Raw genomic sequence first — 18,764 nt, 5'->3', positions numbered from 1 at the left:
GGAAAGGGGGTGGGGATGGAGGAGAGAGTTCATGATCCAAAATTGTTGAACTCAATATTCAGTCCAGAAGGCTGTAAAGTGCCTAGTCGGAAGATGAGGTGCTGTTCCTCCAGTTTACTTTGAACTTCACTGGAACATTGCAGCAGGCCAAGGACGGACATGTGGGCATGAGAGCAGGGTGGAGTGTTGAAATAGCAAGCAACAGGGAGGTCTGGGTCATGCTTGCAGACAGACCGCAAAGTGGTCACCCAGTCTGCATTTGGTCTCTCCAATGCAGAGGAAACCACATTGGGAGCAGCAAATGCAATAGACTAAATGAGGGAAGTGCAAGTGAAATGCTGCTTCACTTGAAAGGAGTGTTTAGGCTCTTGGACAGTGAGGAGTGGGGAAGTAAAGGGGTCAGGTGTTGCACCTTCTGCGGTTGCATGGGAAGGTGCCGTGGGAGGGGGTTGAGGTATAGGGGGTGATGGAAGAGTGGACCAGGGTGTCCCGGAGGGAACGATCCCTGCGGAATGCCGCTGGGGTGGGTGAAGGGAAGATGTGTTTGGTGGTGGCATCATGCTGGAGTTGGTGGAAATGGCGGAGGATGATCCTTTGAATGCGGAGGCTGGTGAGGTGATAAGTGAGGACAAGGGGGACCCTATCATGGTTCTGGGAGGGAGAGGAAGGTGTGAGGACGGATGAGCGGGAGATGGGCCGGACAGGGATGAGGGCTCTGTCAACCACCGTGGGTGGAAAACCTCGGTTAAGGAAGAAGGAAGACATGTCAGAGGAACTGTTTTTAAAAGTGGAATGATGCGACGGAGGCAAAGGAACTGAGAGAATGGGATAGAGTCCTTACAGGAAGCGGGGTGTGAGGAGCTATAGTCGAGGTAGCTGTGGGAGTCAGTAGGCTTGTAATGAATATTGAAGGACAGTCTATCAACAGAAATTGTGACAGAGAGGTCAAGGAAGGGAAGGGAAGTGTCAGACATGGACTATGTGAAAATGATGGAGGGGTGGAAATTGGAAGCAAAATTAATAAATTTTTCCAGGTTCAGACGAGAGCGTGGAGCAGCACCAAAGCAATCATTGATGTACCGGAGAAAGAGTTGTGGGAGGGGGCCGGAGTAGGACTGGAACAAGGAATGTTCCACATACCCCATAAAGAGACAGGAATAACTGGGGCCTTTAGCCACACCTTTTATTTGGAGGAAGTGAGAGGAGTTTAAGGAGAAATTGTTCAGTGAGAGAACAAGTTCAGCCAGACAGAGGAGAGTAGTGGTGGATGGGGATTGTTCGGACCTCTGTTCGACGAAGAAGCGGAGAGCCATCAGACCATCCCGATGGGGAATGGAGGTGTAGAGGGATTAGACAGCATGGTGAAGAGGAGGCGGTTGGGGCCAGGGAACTGGAAATTGTTGATATGATGTAGGGTGTCAGAGGAATCACGGATGTAGGTGGGAAGGGACTAGACAAGGGGAGAGAGAATGGAGTCAAGATAGCAAGAAATGAGTTCCACGGGGCAGGAACAGGCTGACACGATCAGTCTGCCGGGACTGTCCTGTTTGTGGATTTTGCGTAGGAGGTAGAAGCGGGCCGTCCGAGGTTGGGAGACTGAGGTTGGAAGCTGTGGAAGGAAGATCTCCAGAGGAGATGAGGTCAGTAACAGAGATAAAAACATACTTGACCTCATCCTAATCAACCTGCTTGCCACAGATATACCTGTCCATGATAGTATTGGTAGGAGTGACCACGCACAGTCCTTGTGGACACAAAGTCCCACTTTACATCGTGTTGTATGACAATACCACCATGCTAAATGAGATAGATTTCGAACAGATCTAACAACTCAAGACTGGGAAACCATGAGGTCCTGTGGGGCAGTAGCAGAATTATACTCAACCACAATCTGTAACCTCATGGCCTGGCATATCCCCCACTCTACCATCAAGCCAGGGGCCCAACCCTGGTTCAATGAGGAGTGCAGAAGGGCATGCCAGGATCTGCACTAGGCATACCTAAAAATGTGGTGTCAACCTGGTGAAGCTACAACGTAGGACTACTAGCATGCCAAACAGCATAAGCAGCAAGTGATAGACAGAGCAAAGTGATTCCAAAACCAATGGATCGGATCTAAGCTCTACAGATCTGCCATGTTTAGTCGTAAATGGTGGTAAATTAAACAATTTACTGGAGGAGGAGGCTTCACAAATATCCCCATCTCAATAATGGGGGAACACAGCACATCAGTGCAAAAGATGAGGCTGCATCATTTGAAACAATCTTCAGCCAGAAGTGCCGAATGGATGATCCATCTCAGCCTCCTTGGAGGTCCCGAGCATCACAGGTGCCAGTCTTCAGCCAATTCGATTCACTCCATGTGATATCAAGAAACAGCTGAAGGCACTGGATAGTGCAAAAGCTATAGGTTCTGACAATATTCCGACAAGAGTACTGAAGACTTGTGCTCCAGGATTTGCCGAGCCCCTAGCCAAACTGTTCCAGTAAAACTACAACGCTGGCATCTACTCAGCAATGTGTGGCATCAAGAAGCCCTAGGAAGATTGGAGTCAATGGGAATCAAAAGGAAAACTCCTCGCTGGTTGGAGTCATACCTAGCACAAAGGAAGAGGGTTGTGGTTGTTGGAGGTCAATCATCTCAGTTCCAGGACATCACTGTAGGAGTTCCTCAGGGTAGTATCCTAGGCTGAACCATCTTCAACTGCTTCATCAATGACCTTTCGCTTATCATAAGGTCAGAAATAGGAACGTTCACTGATTGCACAATGTTCAGCACCATTTGTGACTTCTCAGGTCCTGAAACAGTCCATGTCCAAAAGCAGCAAAACCTGGACAGTATCCAGGCTTGGGCTGATAAGTGACAAGTAACATTCGTGCCACACAAGTGCCTGGCAATCACCATCTCTAACAAGAGTGATTCTGTCCATCTCCCCATGACATTAAATGGCATTAACATCGCTGACTCCCCCACTATCAACATTGTGGGGGTTACCATTGACCAGGAACTGAACTGGACTAGCCGTACAAATATTGTAGTTACAAGAACAGGTCAGAGGCTAGAAGTCCTGTGGCGAGTAAGTCATCTCCTGACTCCCCAAAGCTTGTCCACCATCTACAAGGCACAAGTCAGGAGTGTGATGGAATACTCTCCACTTGCTCAGATGAGTACAACTCCAAAAACACTCAAGAAGCTTGACACCATCCAGTACAAAGTAGCCTATTTGATTGGCATCCCATCCACAAACATTCACTCCCTCCACCACCGATGCTCAGTGGCAGCAGTGTGTATCATCTACAAGATGCACTGCAGCAACTTACTGAGGTTCCTTAGGCAGCATCTTTCAAAACCACGACCGCTATCATCTAGAAGGACAAGGACAGCAGACACATGGGGACACCTCCACTTGGAAGTTCCCCTCCAAGCCACTCACCATCCTGACTTGGAAATATATCATCATTTCTTCACTGTCACTGGGTCAAAATCCTGAAACTCCCTCCCTAACAGTACGGTGGGTGTACTTACACCCAGGGACTGCAGTGGTTCAAGAAGGCAGCTCACCACCACCTTCTCAAAGGTAATTAGGGTTCGGCAACAAAAGCCAGCGATGCCCACATCCCATGAATGAATAAAAAAATTCCAATTCTAAAGGGCTGAGAATGGGTGCAAATGTTATCAAAATATTCATCTGCCAATAGCACTCAATTTCGAGTAATTATTGACAGCTCTGGATGAATGGAGCAGTCTAACAGGAGTAGAAAATTGCATATAGGTGAACAATTGCAACAGCACAAAAATTATAATAAAGCTCAGAAGGCAACTCAACCTTTTCCCCTTTCAACCATGACAAATACTACCAGTAGACTAGGACAAAATGGGAAAAGAGGAAAGGAAATCTATTTGTAGGCATGAGTATGCATGGAAGTGACAGAATAGCTCAGCGTTCTGTCTGCTGAAATGGAGTTAATTTAGCATGACATAGTTGTTCCTGATTGCTATTCCGTATCCCCTTTACCATTGCAGGGTGCCTGGGAGGAGGTGGTGTTGGGCTTGAGTCTGCAGCTGACCATTATTGTCATAGCTGCACCCAGATTTGTTGCCTGATGCCTGCACATGTCCTAGTGGTAGTCTCGTATTTAACTTGGCTGCAGTGAGGATACAGTGCTTGCATATTAGCATCTTGCGTCTTGACATACTTGTATCTTGGTATGTATGGCTCGTCAGGCTACATTAGCTGTTGGTTATCTTGGCACAACTTCTTTCATGCAGGACTATTTAAGGCATGGGTATTGATTTGTCATTGCAACTTGGTGTTCCAGCTTCCTTTGGAAAAAGAAGCCACTGCATGCATTCATTCTCAAGTGTCAGCTGTGGCTCAATAGGTAGCACTCTGGCCTCTGTCAGAAGGTTGCAATTTCGAGTCCCATTTCAGGATTTAAGCATAATAATCTAGATTGAGGCTCTCGTGCACTACTGAGGGAGTGCTGCACTGTCTTTCGGGTGAGATATTAAACTGAGGCCCATCTGTCCTCTCAAGTTGGATGTAAAGGATCCTATGACACTATTTTGAAGAACAGGGAAGTTATCCCGAGGCAACAAGGGAGCTTGTTTAAAGGCAAACTTGTGGATTTCTAAAGGTAGAAGGGGACAACCATCTCTGGATACAAGAATTTGTGAGATTTGATTTGGAACTTTACTAAGAAAATGATCATTTTGGTATGGTCCAAGGTATGTGTAGTGTGAAATAAAAACAGGAAATGCTGGAAAAACTCAAGCAAAAGTCTGGCAGCATCTGTGGAGAGAGAAACAGTGTTAACATTTTAAGTGCATATGACTCTTCTTCAGAGCTAAAGAATAGAAATGTGATGGATATCATTCTGTTTAAGAGGGGTGGAGCAAAATAGAAGGTCAGGGATAGGTGGGAGCTCTGGAGAGATTGACAAAAAATATCATGGACAGAAGACAAAGGGAGTGTTAATGGTAGTGTTAAAAACTAAGGAAGGTGCTGATAGTGGCATAAAGGTAAGGTAGCAGAATGTACCTGTTCCTTTATCAAATTTAATTGCAGATCATTTTCTCATTTTCACTAGCAATTTTTCTTGGGGTCCCTACGCATTTACTTTTTAGTTGCAATCCTTCATCCTGTATTAAAATAATAAAATTTAATGCAGGATTCAAGGGGAGGAGCTTTATGTTCCCAATTTGGGTCCTGCCCACCAGTTGGAGGACCAGTGGGAAACATGCAATCTCTTCTCTGAGGGAGGCCCTTCCCTGGCCTACTCCTATTACTATGTTCTAACATAATCCCCCTATCGCACTCACCACGAGTAAACAAAAACAGAACACCATAATCTAAATTAGGTTTGACAATGACAGAATAACGTTTTTTGTGTTTTGTATTTGTGTCCTAGCAATACATCCAACATTTGACTTGCTTTGGAAATAGCCTCACAATCATGGATTTTCAATGATTTGTGCACCATAACACCAAATCCTTCTCCTGCTCAGCCTCCTTGAGCATGCAACTCTGCACAGTATGAACATGCCCCCGGCAACTGTATAATGTTCCATTTATCTATATTAAAAGATATTTGCCAGATAAGGGTGTATTCCTCACCACACCTAGGTCTGCCTGCAGTTTATTTTCTCCTCACACCCACTCATATATATTTGTGAATGTGTGATTGTCAAACTACAAAACGTTGCTGTCCTTTGCCGCAGCAGATTATTAAGCTATATATAAACTTTGGAAATTAATTTTAAAAATTTAGCTTTTTTGCTCTTGTTTCTCTTAGGTCATTTGTAAGTCAGATACTCCTACTGGAGATGTTTTACTCGATGAAGCTTTGAAACATATTAAGGAAACACAGCCACCAGAAGCAGTGCAAAGCTGGATTGAACTTCTCAGTGGTAAGTGAGCAAAAGAGCCCAGAAGGGTACAAATGACAAGCACTCTAAAACAAAATTCGTAGAAATATAAAACAATAATTTCAAATATTCCACAAGATAGACAGCTAAACTTGAATTGTTTTTATAAGTATGTTTTAATTAATGCAACAGTATACTTAAAAAAAACTATTTTCCACAAAGGCTTTCTTGATTATTTGCCACAACTTCAGAATATTGGATGAGTCTCTGGAGAAAGGAGGCTGTTTGCACTGTCTCTGTGGAGTGTCCATTAACATTACAGCAGGAAATGAAGAAATGCTTGTCAATGTGTACTCCTTGTTTTGGTGATTTTATTAGAAATGTGAGAAAGTACTTTACTGTTTTGTAATTGTTGCAAGTGAGTTTTACCGAAAACCTATTTGGAAAATAATATAGCTTAGCCATCACTTACAAGTTTAGTGTGAAAAATGTTGTAAAAATATAATAGGCTGTTTTTTTGTCTACAGGTTTAAGTCCCACGAAGGCCATGTTTCATAGGAGTTTTACTACGTTAAAGGTTTTTTCATTAATTCCTGGTATATTAGCCTCGCTGGCAAGGCTGTTATATATTGCCTATCCCCTAATTGCCCTTGAGAAGATAATGGTGAGCCACCTTCTTGAACGTCTGATGTCCATGTGGGTGTTGGTACATCCATAGTGCTGTTAAGAAGGGATTTCCAGGATTTTGACCCAGCAATAGTGAAGGAATGGCGATATAATTGCGAATGTAGGTGGGAAGAGACTGGACAAGGGAAGAGAGAACGGAGTCAAGATAGGAAGAAATAAGTTCCATGGGGCAGGAACAGGCTGATACGATCAGTCTACCGGAACAGTCTTGTTTGTGGATTTTGGGGAAGAGGTAGAAGCGGGCTGTCTGAGGCTGGGAGATTATGAGGTTGGAAGCTGTGGAGGGAAGATCTCCAGAGGAGATGAGGTCAGTGACAGTCCTGGAAACAATGGCTTGATGGAGATCAGAATACAGTGCACTGTATTCTGCACTTTGCAGTTGTGTCCACATGGTGTCATCATAAGCCAATTTATTAACTGTTAGAAGCTGTTCAGATCGCAACCTTATTTAGTAATTAGGAGAGCTGAGATGCATTATAAATACAATTTGAAATTGTCTCATCTATTTTCAAAGTGGAATACTATATGATTTCACATTATGTCAGGCACTTTTATTCCACTGTAAAGAGGCATATCTTTAACATTCTTACCTCCTTATCTTTACCACCACACCACCTACTGCACCCTTGTTTGATACCAGGAGATTAACACACCTCTTATTTCCCGCCAAAATGTCTATTTACTCATGAACAAGATACCTGCCATCCCATAATTTTGTTGGGGATGTTGGCATTGATGTCCTGGTTTGAACTTGAACTTGTCTCATGGGAGGTCCTTATTGCAGCCTGCCGATTTCCTTCGTTTCCAGATTCTCTGTCCAAATGTACTATGGATACTGTTCTTAATGTTTTGGAGCTGGCTGTATAATAAATACTTTTATACTGTTATTTTGTACAAATCCTTTTTTAATGTGTGAATTATTGCAAACTTCACTGGAGACAGTCCAATGGTTGATGCAGTGCACTGACAATTCTAGGGGAATTTTTGAAATTTATTATTTTGTGAATGGTTGCGCAAATTATGTGTTACAGCCAATTGACTTTTCGAATGCTTCTGATTGACAGCATTTATACATTATTGTTTATATTACACGATGTATTTCAGAATCCTCTGATTTTGTGAAATCTTCCATTGAGCATTTAAGTATGTAGAAATGCTTCTTGAGAAGTTTTAAAAGGCAATATTAGTTTGATTTTCTGTGTTTTATGTTAATTGATCAATTTTTAAAATTCATTTTTAAAAATTCATTCTGGATGTGGGCTTTGCTGGCTGGACCAGCACTTATTGCCCATCCCTAGTTGCTCTGGAGAATATGCTGGTGAGCTGCCTTCTTGAACTGCTGCAGTCCATGTGGTGTAGATACACCCACAGTGCTGTTAGCAAGGGAGTTCCAGGATTTTGACTGAGCAACAATGAAGGAAAGGCAATATATTTCCAAGTCAGGATGATGAGTGACTTGAGAGGGGATCTTCCAGGTGGTGGTGTTGCCATCTATCTGCTGCCGTTGTCCTTCTAGATTGTAATGGTCATGGGTTTGGAAGGTGCTGTCTAAGGAGCCTTGGTGAATTCCTACAATACATCTTGTAGACAGTACACACTGCTGCTACTAAACCTCAGTGGTGGAGGGAGTGAATGCTTGTGAATGTGGTGCCATTCGAGCAGGCTGCTTTGTCCTGGACGGTGTCAAGCTTCTTCAGTGTTGTGGGAAATGCAATCATCCAGGCAAGTGGGGAGTATTTCATCACACTCCTGACATAGGACCGTAGAAAAGTTACAGCACAGAAGGAGGCCATTCGGCCCATCTTGTCTATGCCAGCCTGAGGACACCCAGGTGCCTTTTCTAATCCCACCTTCCTGTACCTGGCCCATAACCCTGCAGCTTACAGCACTTAAGGTGCAGATTCAGGTACTTTTTTTAAAGAGTTTAGAGTTTCTGCCTCTACCACCAACTTGGGCAACGAATTCCAGACACCCACTACCCTCTGCATAAAAAAGTTCTTCCTCATGTCCCCCCTACACCTTCTGCCACTTATCTTGAATCTATGTTCCCTGGTTCTAGAATTCTCCACCAAGGGAAACAATTTTATCCTGTCCACTCTATCTGTTCCCCTCATAATTTTGTACATCTCGATCAAGTCGCCTCTCAGCCTTCTTTGTTTGAAGGAAAATAACCCCAACCCATCCAATCTCTCCTCATAGCTACACTTTTCTAACCCTGGCAACGTTCTTGTAAACCTCCTCTACCCTCTCTCCAGAGCTATTATGTCCTTCCTGTAACGTGGTGACCAGAGCCGCACACAATACTCCAGTTGTGGCCTCACCAGTGTTTTATACAATTCCAACAATTCCTTATTTTTATAATCTATACCTCTGCCAACGAAGGAGAGCATTCCATCTGCCTTCTTTACAACCTTGTCTACTTGAACTGCTGCCTTCAGGAACCTATGTACTTGTACGCCAAGATCTCTCACTTCATCTACCCCTCTTAGTATATTACCATTTATTGTGTAATTCCTGTAACTGTGTTACCTCCCTAAATGTATGACCTCATACTTCTCTATGTTAAAATCCATCTGCCACTTTACCACCCACTCCACCAACCCATCTATATCGTTTTGGAGAATATGGCTTTCCTCTACACTATGCACTACTTGGCCAATCTTTGTGTTATCTGCAAATTTCCTAATCGTGCCCCCACGTACATGTCCAAATCGTTAATATATAACACAAACAGCAAGGGTCCCAACACCGAGCCCTGTGGAACACTACTTGAGACAACCTTTCATTTGCAAGGACATCCATCGACCATTACCCTTTGTTTCTTGTTACAAAGCCAACCTTTTTATCCAGTTTGCCACATTACCCTCAATCCCATGGGCTTTTACTTTCCTGACCAATCTGCCATGTGGGACCTTGTCAAATGCCTTGTTAAAATCCATGCACACAATATCCACTGCACTACCTTCATCAACCCTTCTTGTCACTTCCTCAAAGAATTCAATCAAATTTGTGAGGCAAGACCTTCCTTTATCAAATCCATGCTGACCATCCCTGACTAGTCCGTGCCTTTCCAAATGACAGTTAATCCTATCTCTCAGGATTGATTCTACTAATATGCCCACCACAAATGTAACACTAAGTGGCCTATAGTTGCTTGGCATTTCCTTTGATCCCTTTTTAAACAATGGAACTACATTTGCATTTCTCCAGTCCTTCGGTACCTCCCTTGTATCTAGTGAAGATTGGAAAATCATCCTGAGAGCATCTGCTATCTCCTCCCTGACTTCCTTCAGCAGCCTCAGAAACAATCCATCTGGCCCTAGTGACTTATCAGCTTTCAAGGATTTCAACCCTTCGAATACTTCCTCTTTCTTTATGACTATCCTGTCCAATATCTCGCAGTGTTCCTCCTGGACTACTATATCTACATTCTCCCTTTCCTTTGTAAACACGGAGACAAATATTAAGTCAAAACCCTTCCCACAGCCTCTGCATCTACATCTCTGATAGGGCCCACTTTTTCCTTAACTAACCTTTCAGCATTAATGTATTGGTACAACATCTTTGAGTTATCTTTAATTTTACTTGCTAATCTTTTCTCATGCCCTCTCTTTGATTTCCTTTTTTACTTCATCCCTGCACTTCCTATGTTCATCTAGGCTATCTGCAGTGCTTAGTTCTTTGTGCCTATCGTACGCTTTCTTTTTCTGTTTGATCTTCCCCTGTATTCCTCTAGACAACCAGGGAGGTCTAGATTTGGCAGTACCACTCATATTTTTGTAGGGCACATGTCTACTTTGTAAAATTAGGATCTCGCTTTTTAGTGCTTCCCACTGGTTTTCCACTGTTTTATCCTCCAGCAGTGTTGTCCAGTCCACCTCAGCCAAGTCCCTTCTCATTTCTACAAAATTTGCCATCCCCAGTTCAAGACTTTTACTCCTGCCTTATCTCTGTCCTTTTCTATGGTAAAGCTAAATCTAACTGAATTGTGATCACTGTCCCCAATATGGTCGCCAACCATCACTTCACCCACTTGCCCTTCTTCATTCCCCAAGACTAGGTCTAGAATTGCATCTCCTCTTGTTGGGTTTGTCACTAATTGGTTGAAAAAACTTTCCTGGACACACTGCATGAGTTTTTCTCCCTCAGTGCCCCTTATGTTGTTTGAATCTCAGTTGATATTAGGATAGTTGAAGTCTCCTAGTATTATTGCCCTCTTGTTCTTACAAGCAGAAGTTTGCCTACCTATTTGTTCTTCTATCTCCCTTTCACTACTTGGGGGTCTGTAGTATACTCCCAGTAGTGTGACTGCCCCTTTTTTATTTCTAAGCTTAATCCATAAAGCCTCGTTTGTTGATCCATTTAGTATATCATCCCTTCTCACAACTGGAATTGATTCTTTAACCATTAGTGCTATCCTCCCTCCTTTTGTATCTCCTACTCTATTGTGTCTGAAGACTCTATAACCAGGGATGTTAAGCTGCCAGTTTTGTCCCTCCTTTAGTCAGGTCTCCGTTATAGCAATGACATCCTGCTGCCATGTGTCTACCTGTGCCCTTAACTCATCTACCTTGTTTGTAATACTCCTTGCATTGAAGCATAAACAATTTAACCCTGTCAATTTCCCTTGCTGGACACTTTTTAAACTTTGCTTCTCCTGTAACTCCATGTCTATCACAACATCCCTAGCTAATGTTCTACATCCATTTTTCTGATCTGAATCTGACCTATCTGATCCTACTCCTGGGATCCCATCCCCCTGCCACACTAGTTTAAATACTCCCCAACAGAACTAGCAAAAGCCTCCGCAAGGACACTGGTCCCAGTTCTGCCTGGGTCAGCCCGTCCGGTTTGTACAGGTCCCACCTTCCCCAGAACCGGTTCCAGTGCCTCAAGAATCTGAATCCCTCCCAGCTACACTATCTCTCCAGCCACGTGTTCATTTGGTCTATCCTCTTATTCCTGCTCTCACGAACTGGGAGTAATCCTGAGATTGCTACATTTGAGGTCCTGCATTTTAAATTATCTCCTAACTTCTTGTACTGAGCTTGCAGGTCCTCATCCCTTAGTTTACCTATGTCGTTGGTACCAATGTGTACCATGACCACTGGCTGTTTACCTTCCCTCCCCAGAATGTCCTGCAGCCGCTCCGTGACATCCTGGACCCTGGCACCAGGGAGGCAACATACCATCCTTGATTCACGTTTGCGGCCACAGAAGCGTCTGTCTGTGCCCCTAACTATTGAATCCCCTATGACTATAGCCCTGCCACTTGTTTTCCTCCCGCCCCTCTGAGCAGCAGAGCCGCCCACGGTGCCGTGAACTTGGCTGTTGCTGCTTTCCCAGAGAGGCCATCCCCCCCAACAGTATCCAAAGCGGTATATCTGTTAGAGACAGGTATGATTACAGGAGACACCTGCACTACCATCCTGAGTCTATTACTGTTCCTGATGGTCACCCATTCCCTTTCTGCTTGTGTAATCTTCACCTGCAGTGTGACCACCTCACTAAACATGCAATGGATGACTTGCTCAGCATTCCGAATGCTCCAAAATGAGTCCATCCGCAGCTCCAGCTCCGAAATCCAGTTAGCTAGAAGCTGCATTTGGACACATTTTCCACACACATGGTCACCAGGGAAGCGTCCCTCATTTCTCACATCCTCCAGGAGGAGCATATCACAGGTCTGAGTTCTCCTGTCATGACGTCCCTCTCGATTAAGCTAGTTACACCCTTAAAAAAAACGCTAGCTCAGGGCCCTATTTATGTTAACTAGGAACCTTGTTTCTTGACTAATTATACTTGTACAGTACTATTCTATACTTTAAAAAAAAATTTTTTTAGCTCCTACCTCAGTATTAAGCAATGAATTACATAAAAAGATTGGAAAAAAACTCACCAGGATTTACTCACACATCAGCTGCATTTTTAAAAAATCCACTTTCAGAAGAGTGTCCATCGCAGGTCTGGTGCACTCCTGAAGGTACTGCCTCTCCCTCTCTCTCTCTCTTTATTTTGGTTTGAGGAGGAGGGAGGGATGGAAACACTACAGCAATGTAATGTTTGGGGCTATTCCATTCTTTGACAGTGGGTCCTCCTCGATCCCCTTCTGAGTTGCGGGAACTGCACTGACTTTTCCCAGAATGCTTCTCAGTCACTTCTCACTACCGCCCTCTGTTGGATACTCTTCCTCTTGTTGCGGGCAGGGGTCCTTCTCATTGATCCCCTTCTGAGTTGTGGTGACTGCGCTGACTTCTCCCAGAATGCTTCTCAGTCACTTCTCACTACTGCCCTCGATTGGAAGTTTGTGCCTTGTAGATGGCAGACAGTCTTTGGGGAGTCAGGAGGGGAGTTACACGTCGCAGGATTCCTAGCCTCTGACCTGCTCTTGTAGCCACAGCATTTATATGGCCAGTCCAGTTCAGTTTCTGGTCAATGGTAACCCCCAGGAAGTTGATAGCAGGGGTTTCAGTGATGGCAATGCCATTGAACATCACGGGGCAACGATTAGATTCTCTTTTGTTGTAGATGGTCATTGCCCGTCACTTGTGTGGCATGAATGTTATTTGCCATTTGTCAGCCCAAGTCTGGATATTGCCCAGGACATGCTGCATTTGGACATGAACTGCTTCAGTATCTGAGGAGTCGTGAATGGTGCTGAACATTATGCAATCATCAGCAAACATCCCCACTTCTGACTTTATGATGGAAGGAAGGTCATTGTTGAAGCAGCTGAGTATGGTTGGGCCTAGGACACTACCCTGAGGAACTCGTGCAGTGATGTGCTGGTACTGAGATGACTAATCTAATAACCATCTCACCCAACCGCCTCCTCTTCACCATGGACGTCCAATCCCTCTACACCTCCATCCCCCACCGGGATGGTCTGATGGCTCTCCTTTTCTTCCTCGAACAGAGGCCCAAACAATCCCCATCCACCACTACTCTCCTCCGTCTGGCTGAACTTGTTCTCACATTGAACAATTTCTCCTTAAACTCCTCTCACTTCCTCCAAATAAAAGGTGTGGCTATGGGTACCCGCATGAGCCCCAGCTATGCCTCTCTTTATGGAGTATGTGGAACATTCCTTGTTCCAGTCCTACTCCAGCCCCCTCCCACAACTCTTTCTCCGGTATGTCGATGATTCACTTCTTGCTATCTTGACTCCATTCTCTCTCCCCTTGTCCAGTCCCTTGCCACCTACATCCGTGATTCCTCTGACACCCTACATCATATCAACAATTTCCAGTTCCCTGGCCCCAAACGCCTCCTCTTCACCATGGACGTCCAATCCCTCTACACCTCCATCCCCCACCGGGATGGTCCGATGGCTCTCCATTTCTTCCTCGAACAGAGGCCCAAACAATCCCCATCCACCACCACTCTCCTCCATCTGGCTGAACTTGTTCTCACACTGAACAATTTCTCCTTAAACTCCTGTCACTTCCTCCAAATAAAAGCTGTGGCTATGGGTACCCGCATGGGCCCCAGCTATGCCTGTCTCTTTATGGGGTATGTGGAACATTGCTTCGGTGCTGCTCTCGTCTGGACCTGGTAAAATTTATTGATTTTGCTTCCAATTTCCACCCCTCCATCATTTTCACATGGTCCATCTCTGACACTTCTCTTCCCTTCCTTGACCTCTTTATCTCAATTTCTGTTGATAGACTGTCCACCAATACCCATTACAGGCCTACCGACTTCCACAGCTACCTCGACTACAGCTCCTCACACCCCGCTTCCTGTAAGGACTCCATCCCATTCTCTCAGTTCCTTCGCCTCTGTCGCATCTGTTCTGATGATGCCACTTTCAAAACAGTTCCTCTGACATGTCCTCCTTCTTCCTTAACCGAGGTTTTCCACCCAAGATGGTTGACAGGGCCCTCAACCGTGTCCGGCCCATCTCCCACGCATCCGCCCTTACACCTTCTCCCTCCCAGAAACATGATGGGGTCCCCCTTGTCCTCATTTATCATCCCACAAGCCTCCGCATTCAAAGGATCATCCTCCGCCATTTCCTCCAACTCCAGCATGATGCCACCACCAAACACATCTTTCCTTCACCCCCCACCCCGGCGGCACTCCGCAGGGATCGTTCCCTCCGGACACCCTGGTCCACTCTTCCATCACCCCCTATACCTCAACCCTCTCCACGGGCACCTTCCCATGCAACCGCAGAAGGTGCAACACCTGCCCCTTTACTTCCCCTCTCCTCACCGTCCAAGGGCCGAAACACTCCTTTCAAGTGAAGTAGCATTTCACTTACACTTCCCTCAACTTGGTCTACTGCATTCGTTGCTCCCAATGCAGTTTCCTCTACATTGGAGAGACCAAACGCAGGCTGGGTGACCGCTTTGCAGAACACCTTCGGTCTGTCCGCAAGCATTACCCAGACCTCCCTGTCGCTTGCCATTTCAACACTCCACCCTGCTCTCAGGCCGACATGTCCGTCCTTGGCTTGCTGCATTGTTCCAGTGAAGCTCAACGCAAACTGGAGGAACAGCACCTTATCTTCCGACTAGGCACTTTACAGCCTTTCAGACTGAATATTGAATTCAACAATTTTAGATCATGAACTCTCTCCTCCATCCCCACCCCCTTTCCGATTATCCTCCTCCTTTTTGTTTTTTCCAATAATTTATATAGATTTTTCTTTTTCCACCTACTTCCATTATTTTTAAGCGTATTTCCATCCATTGTTTTATCTCTACCTTTTAGCCCATTTCGATCCCTTCCCCCCAGCCCCATCCCTACTAGGGCTATCTGTACCCTGCTCGTCCTGCTTTCTACCCTTAATTAGCACACTCCTTTAGATAATATCACCACCTACAACACCTTTCTGTCCTTTTGTCTATGACATCTTTTGGTTATCTCCACCTATCACTGGCCCTCTATCCAGCTCTTCTTGTCCCACCACTGTCCCCCCCACAGATTCACATGAGGGGACATGTTTTATTAACTTTTTACTGTGTTTATTAATTTTTTTAAAAAGCGCTTCAATCTCCCTGAGGCAGCTCTGTGCCTCAGGGAGCTTGAAGTATTCTTTGGTGCACTGCGTGCTGGGCCCGGCTCTCCCTCCTCCCCCTGCCCGCACAGGTAGCGCTCAACGCTGCTGCTCATGATCCACACAGGGCAGGCCGTAATTGGCTTATCTGTGTGAAATTGCGGTGTGGAGCCAATCGCGGGCAGCAGTCGGCTGCCTGACTGCCCCCGCCAAGCACCCTGGCCAAGGGCAAAATCCTGCCCTATGTCAGGCTGCTCCTTGACTAGCCTGTGAGATAGCTCTCCCAACTTTGGCACTAGGCCCCATACATTAGTAAGTGGGACTTTGCAGGGTCGACGGGGCTGAGTTTGGTCCATCCGGTTTTATTCCTTTTTTGAGGCTTTGTAGTGGTTTGATACAACTAGGCCATTTCAGAGGGCATTTAAGAGTCAGGCTGCAGGTCTAGAATCACTTGTAGGCCAGACTAGGTAAGGATGGAAAAAGGACATTAGTAAACTAGATGGGTTTTTATAACAATCGACAATGGTTTCGTGGTCATTGTTAGACTTTTAATTCCAGATTTTTATTGAATTTATATTCCACCATCGGCCATGACGGGATTTGAACCAGGGTCTAAAAGCATTAACCTGGGTCTGTGGGTTAGTGGTCCAGCGACAATACCACTACGCCATCTCCTCCCCTCATTGCTAGGGATGCTGCATCCAGCTCACCTGAGACCTTCATCAATAGTCTATTTGAGCACATAGTGTTGATTCTGAATACTTCCCTATCCTGGTCCCCTCTAATTGACAACAGATTTGAGGCAAATCAACTTAAGGCCTCCAACTCTCAGGTTTCTGTTTCAAAACCAAGGTGAGCTGGTGGCTCAGGCACCGTTTTTGCAATTATGTCTCAAGTGGGATTTGTTTTGCCTTTATGTTACTGTTTTAATCACTAATATTTCTCAACAGTAAACATGCTATTCAGCAAGCTACAATAATGTAAGCGAACAGTATTGATGGTAATTACAGAATCACAGAATCATAGAATTGTTACAGTGCAGATGGAGGCCATTTGGCCCATCATGTCTACACCAGCTCTCCAACTGAGCATCATGACTTAGTACAATTCTCCTGCTTTTTCCCTGTACCTTTGCACATTGTTTCTATTCAAATAATCATCTATTGCCATCTTGAATGCCTTGATTGAACCTGTCTCCACCACACTTCCAGGCAGTGCATTCTAGACCCATACCACTCGCTGTGTGAAAAAGCTTTTTTTCGCTTCACATTTGCTTTTGCAAGTTTTGCAAGTCACTTTTAATCTGTTCTCTCGTTCTTGATCCCTTGACGAGCAGAACAGTTTCTCCCTATCTACTCAATCGAGCCCCCTCATGAGTTGGAACACTTCTATCAAATCTCCTCTTAGCCTTCTCCTCTCCAAGGAGAAGTCCCAACCTCTCCAATCCATCTTCATAGCTCAAGTTTCTCATCCCTGGAGCCATTCTTATAAACCTCTTCTGCACTCTCTCCAATGCAATCACATCCTTCATATAGTGTGACACCCAAAACTGTATACAATACTCCAGCCTGGAGTTCTGAAATGCTACTTGTACAGAAACCAAAGGATTTAATTCTGCATTTTTTTGTACATTAAAATAATTTTATAAAAATTGTGAATTAACATTTTCATATATAAATTTATATCCTACAGATCACACTGTTATTGAACTTTAGAAACAGATTCTACAGAAATTGTGCTATGGGATCCCTCTTGCATAGTAATCTTCCAATATCCTGCAGTGTTGGGATCTTCAGTAATGAAATGTATTTGAGTGCTTCTAAACTGCTTTTTTGGAAAGTAATTTAACCATTCCCGGAAGTGGCTAAATGAACATAAAGCTGAATAGCATGTTCCCATGACTTTATTTGGGACAAAAACAAAAATTGCTGGAAAACTCAGCAGGTCTGACAGCATCTGTGGAGAGGAAGACAGAGTTAACGTTTCGAGTCTGTATGACTCAAGTTCTGTTTCGAGTTCTGTCTTCCTTTCCACAGGTGCTGTCAGACCTGCTGAGTTTTTCCAACAATTTTTGTCTTTGTTTCGGATTTCCAGCATCCACAGTATTTTGCTTTTATTTTATTTGGGAAGTTGGTGATTGGGACGGAGGGTGGGATGCATTGATTTAAAATTGTTGTTGAGATCGAAGAGAAAGGTGAAGATAATTTTATTTATACAGAGATGTAGCAACATGAATACATTGCTGCAGGGAATGATTAAGATCAGACAATTGCATCTTTTAAGGAAATGTTAGATAAATATTTGAAATGGAAGAAGATACAGAGCAATGGGGAGGGAGCAGTGCAACAGGTTTGGTTTTGGATTACATAAATAATAAGCTGGCGCAGATATGATGAGCTTGAATGACTTCTGTGCTATAAATTTCTATGGGTTTATCTCTATGATCTTAAGTGTCAGCCCTGGTTTGGTGGTAGCACTCTCACCCCTGGGTTAGAAGGTTTTGGGTTCAAGTCTCAGAAGCACAAAAATCAAGGCTGACTCTTCAGCACAGTACTGAGGGAGTGCTGCACTATTGGAAGCACCGTCTTTCAGATGAGATGTTAAACTGAGCCTCTGTGTGCCCCCTCAGTTGGACATAAAAAAAATTCCATGGCACTATTTTAAAGAAGAGCATGGATATGACTCCTGGTGTCATGGTCAATATTTATCCCTCAATCAACATCACAAAAACAAAAACATTATCTGGTCATTTTCACATTGTTGTTTGTGGGAATTTGCTGTGTGCAAATTAGCTGCATCCTTTGCTACATTACAACAGTGACCACACTTCAGAAATACTTCAATGGTTGTAAAGTGCTTTGGGATGTCCTATGGTTGTGAAAAGCACTATGTAAATAACAAGATTTTTTCTTTTTAATGGCTCAGTGTTGGGCTAAATCACAGGGACCAGCAAGTTTGAAATTTAATTCCCTTTCTGTGTTTGATGAGCTGTCTTGGCATTCGCCATCGTGCCTCTGGGCTCTGGGAGTCAGTAATGCCGTCAAACAACACCGTAACGATAACTTGGTCACTGTTGTTTAGTTTGGCTTCCTGATCTAACCTGTGCCTTGATCTAGACATGCATGCAAGCTGAAAAGGTGAGTAGATACTCTCTGCCAAGACATCATTCAACAGAGTATTGATGCTAAATGTTCTGGCAAAACT

At 44.4% G+C, this 18,764-nt stretch overlaps 1 protein-coding gene across 1 annotated transcript in view; it reads left to right on the top strand.

Annotated features, from left to right (window-relative positions):
• Window positions 1–18,764, top strand: part of golph3a (golgi phosphoprotein 3a) — a 148,230-nt gene that overhangs the window by 116,339 nt on the left and 13,127 nt on the right. The window contains exon 3 of the mRNA XM_041182885.1: window positions 5,797–5,911. Within this exon, the coding sequence (XP_041038819.1) occupies window positions 5,797–5,911 (115 nt within the window). The remainder of the gene's footprint in view (window positions 1–5,796; window positions 5,912–18,764) is intronic.

The sequence above is a fragment of the Carcharodon carcharias genome, chromosome 1 (assembly GCF_017639515.1).
Source record: "Carcharodon carcharias isolate sCarCar2 chromosome 1, sCarCar2.pri, whole genome shotgun sequence".
NCBI lineage: Eukaryota > Metazoa > Chordata > Chondrichthyes > Lamniformes > Lamnidae > Carcharodon > Carcharodon carcharias.
The sequence above is the reverse complement of the archived record's forward strand: the minus strand, read 5'-3'. Positions and strand labels throughout refer to the sequence as shown.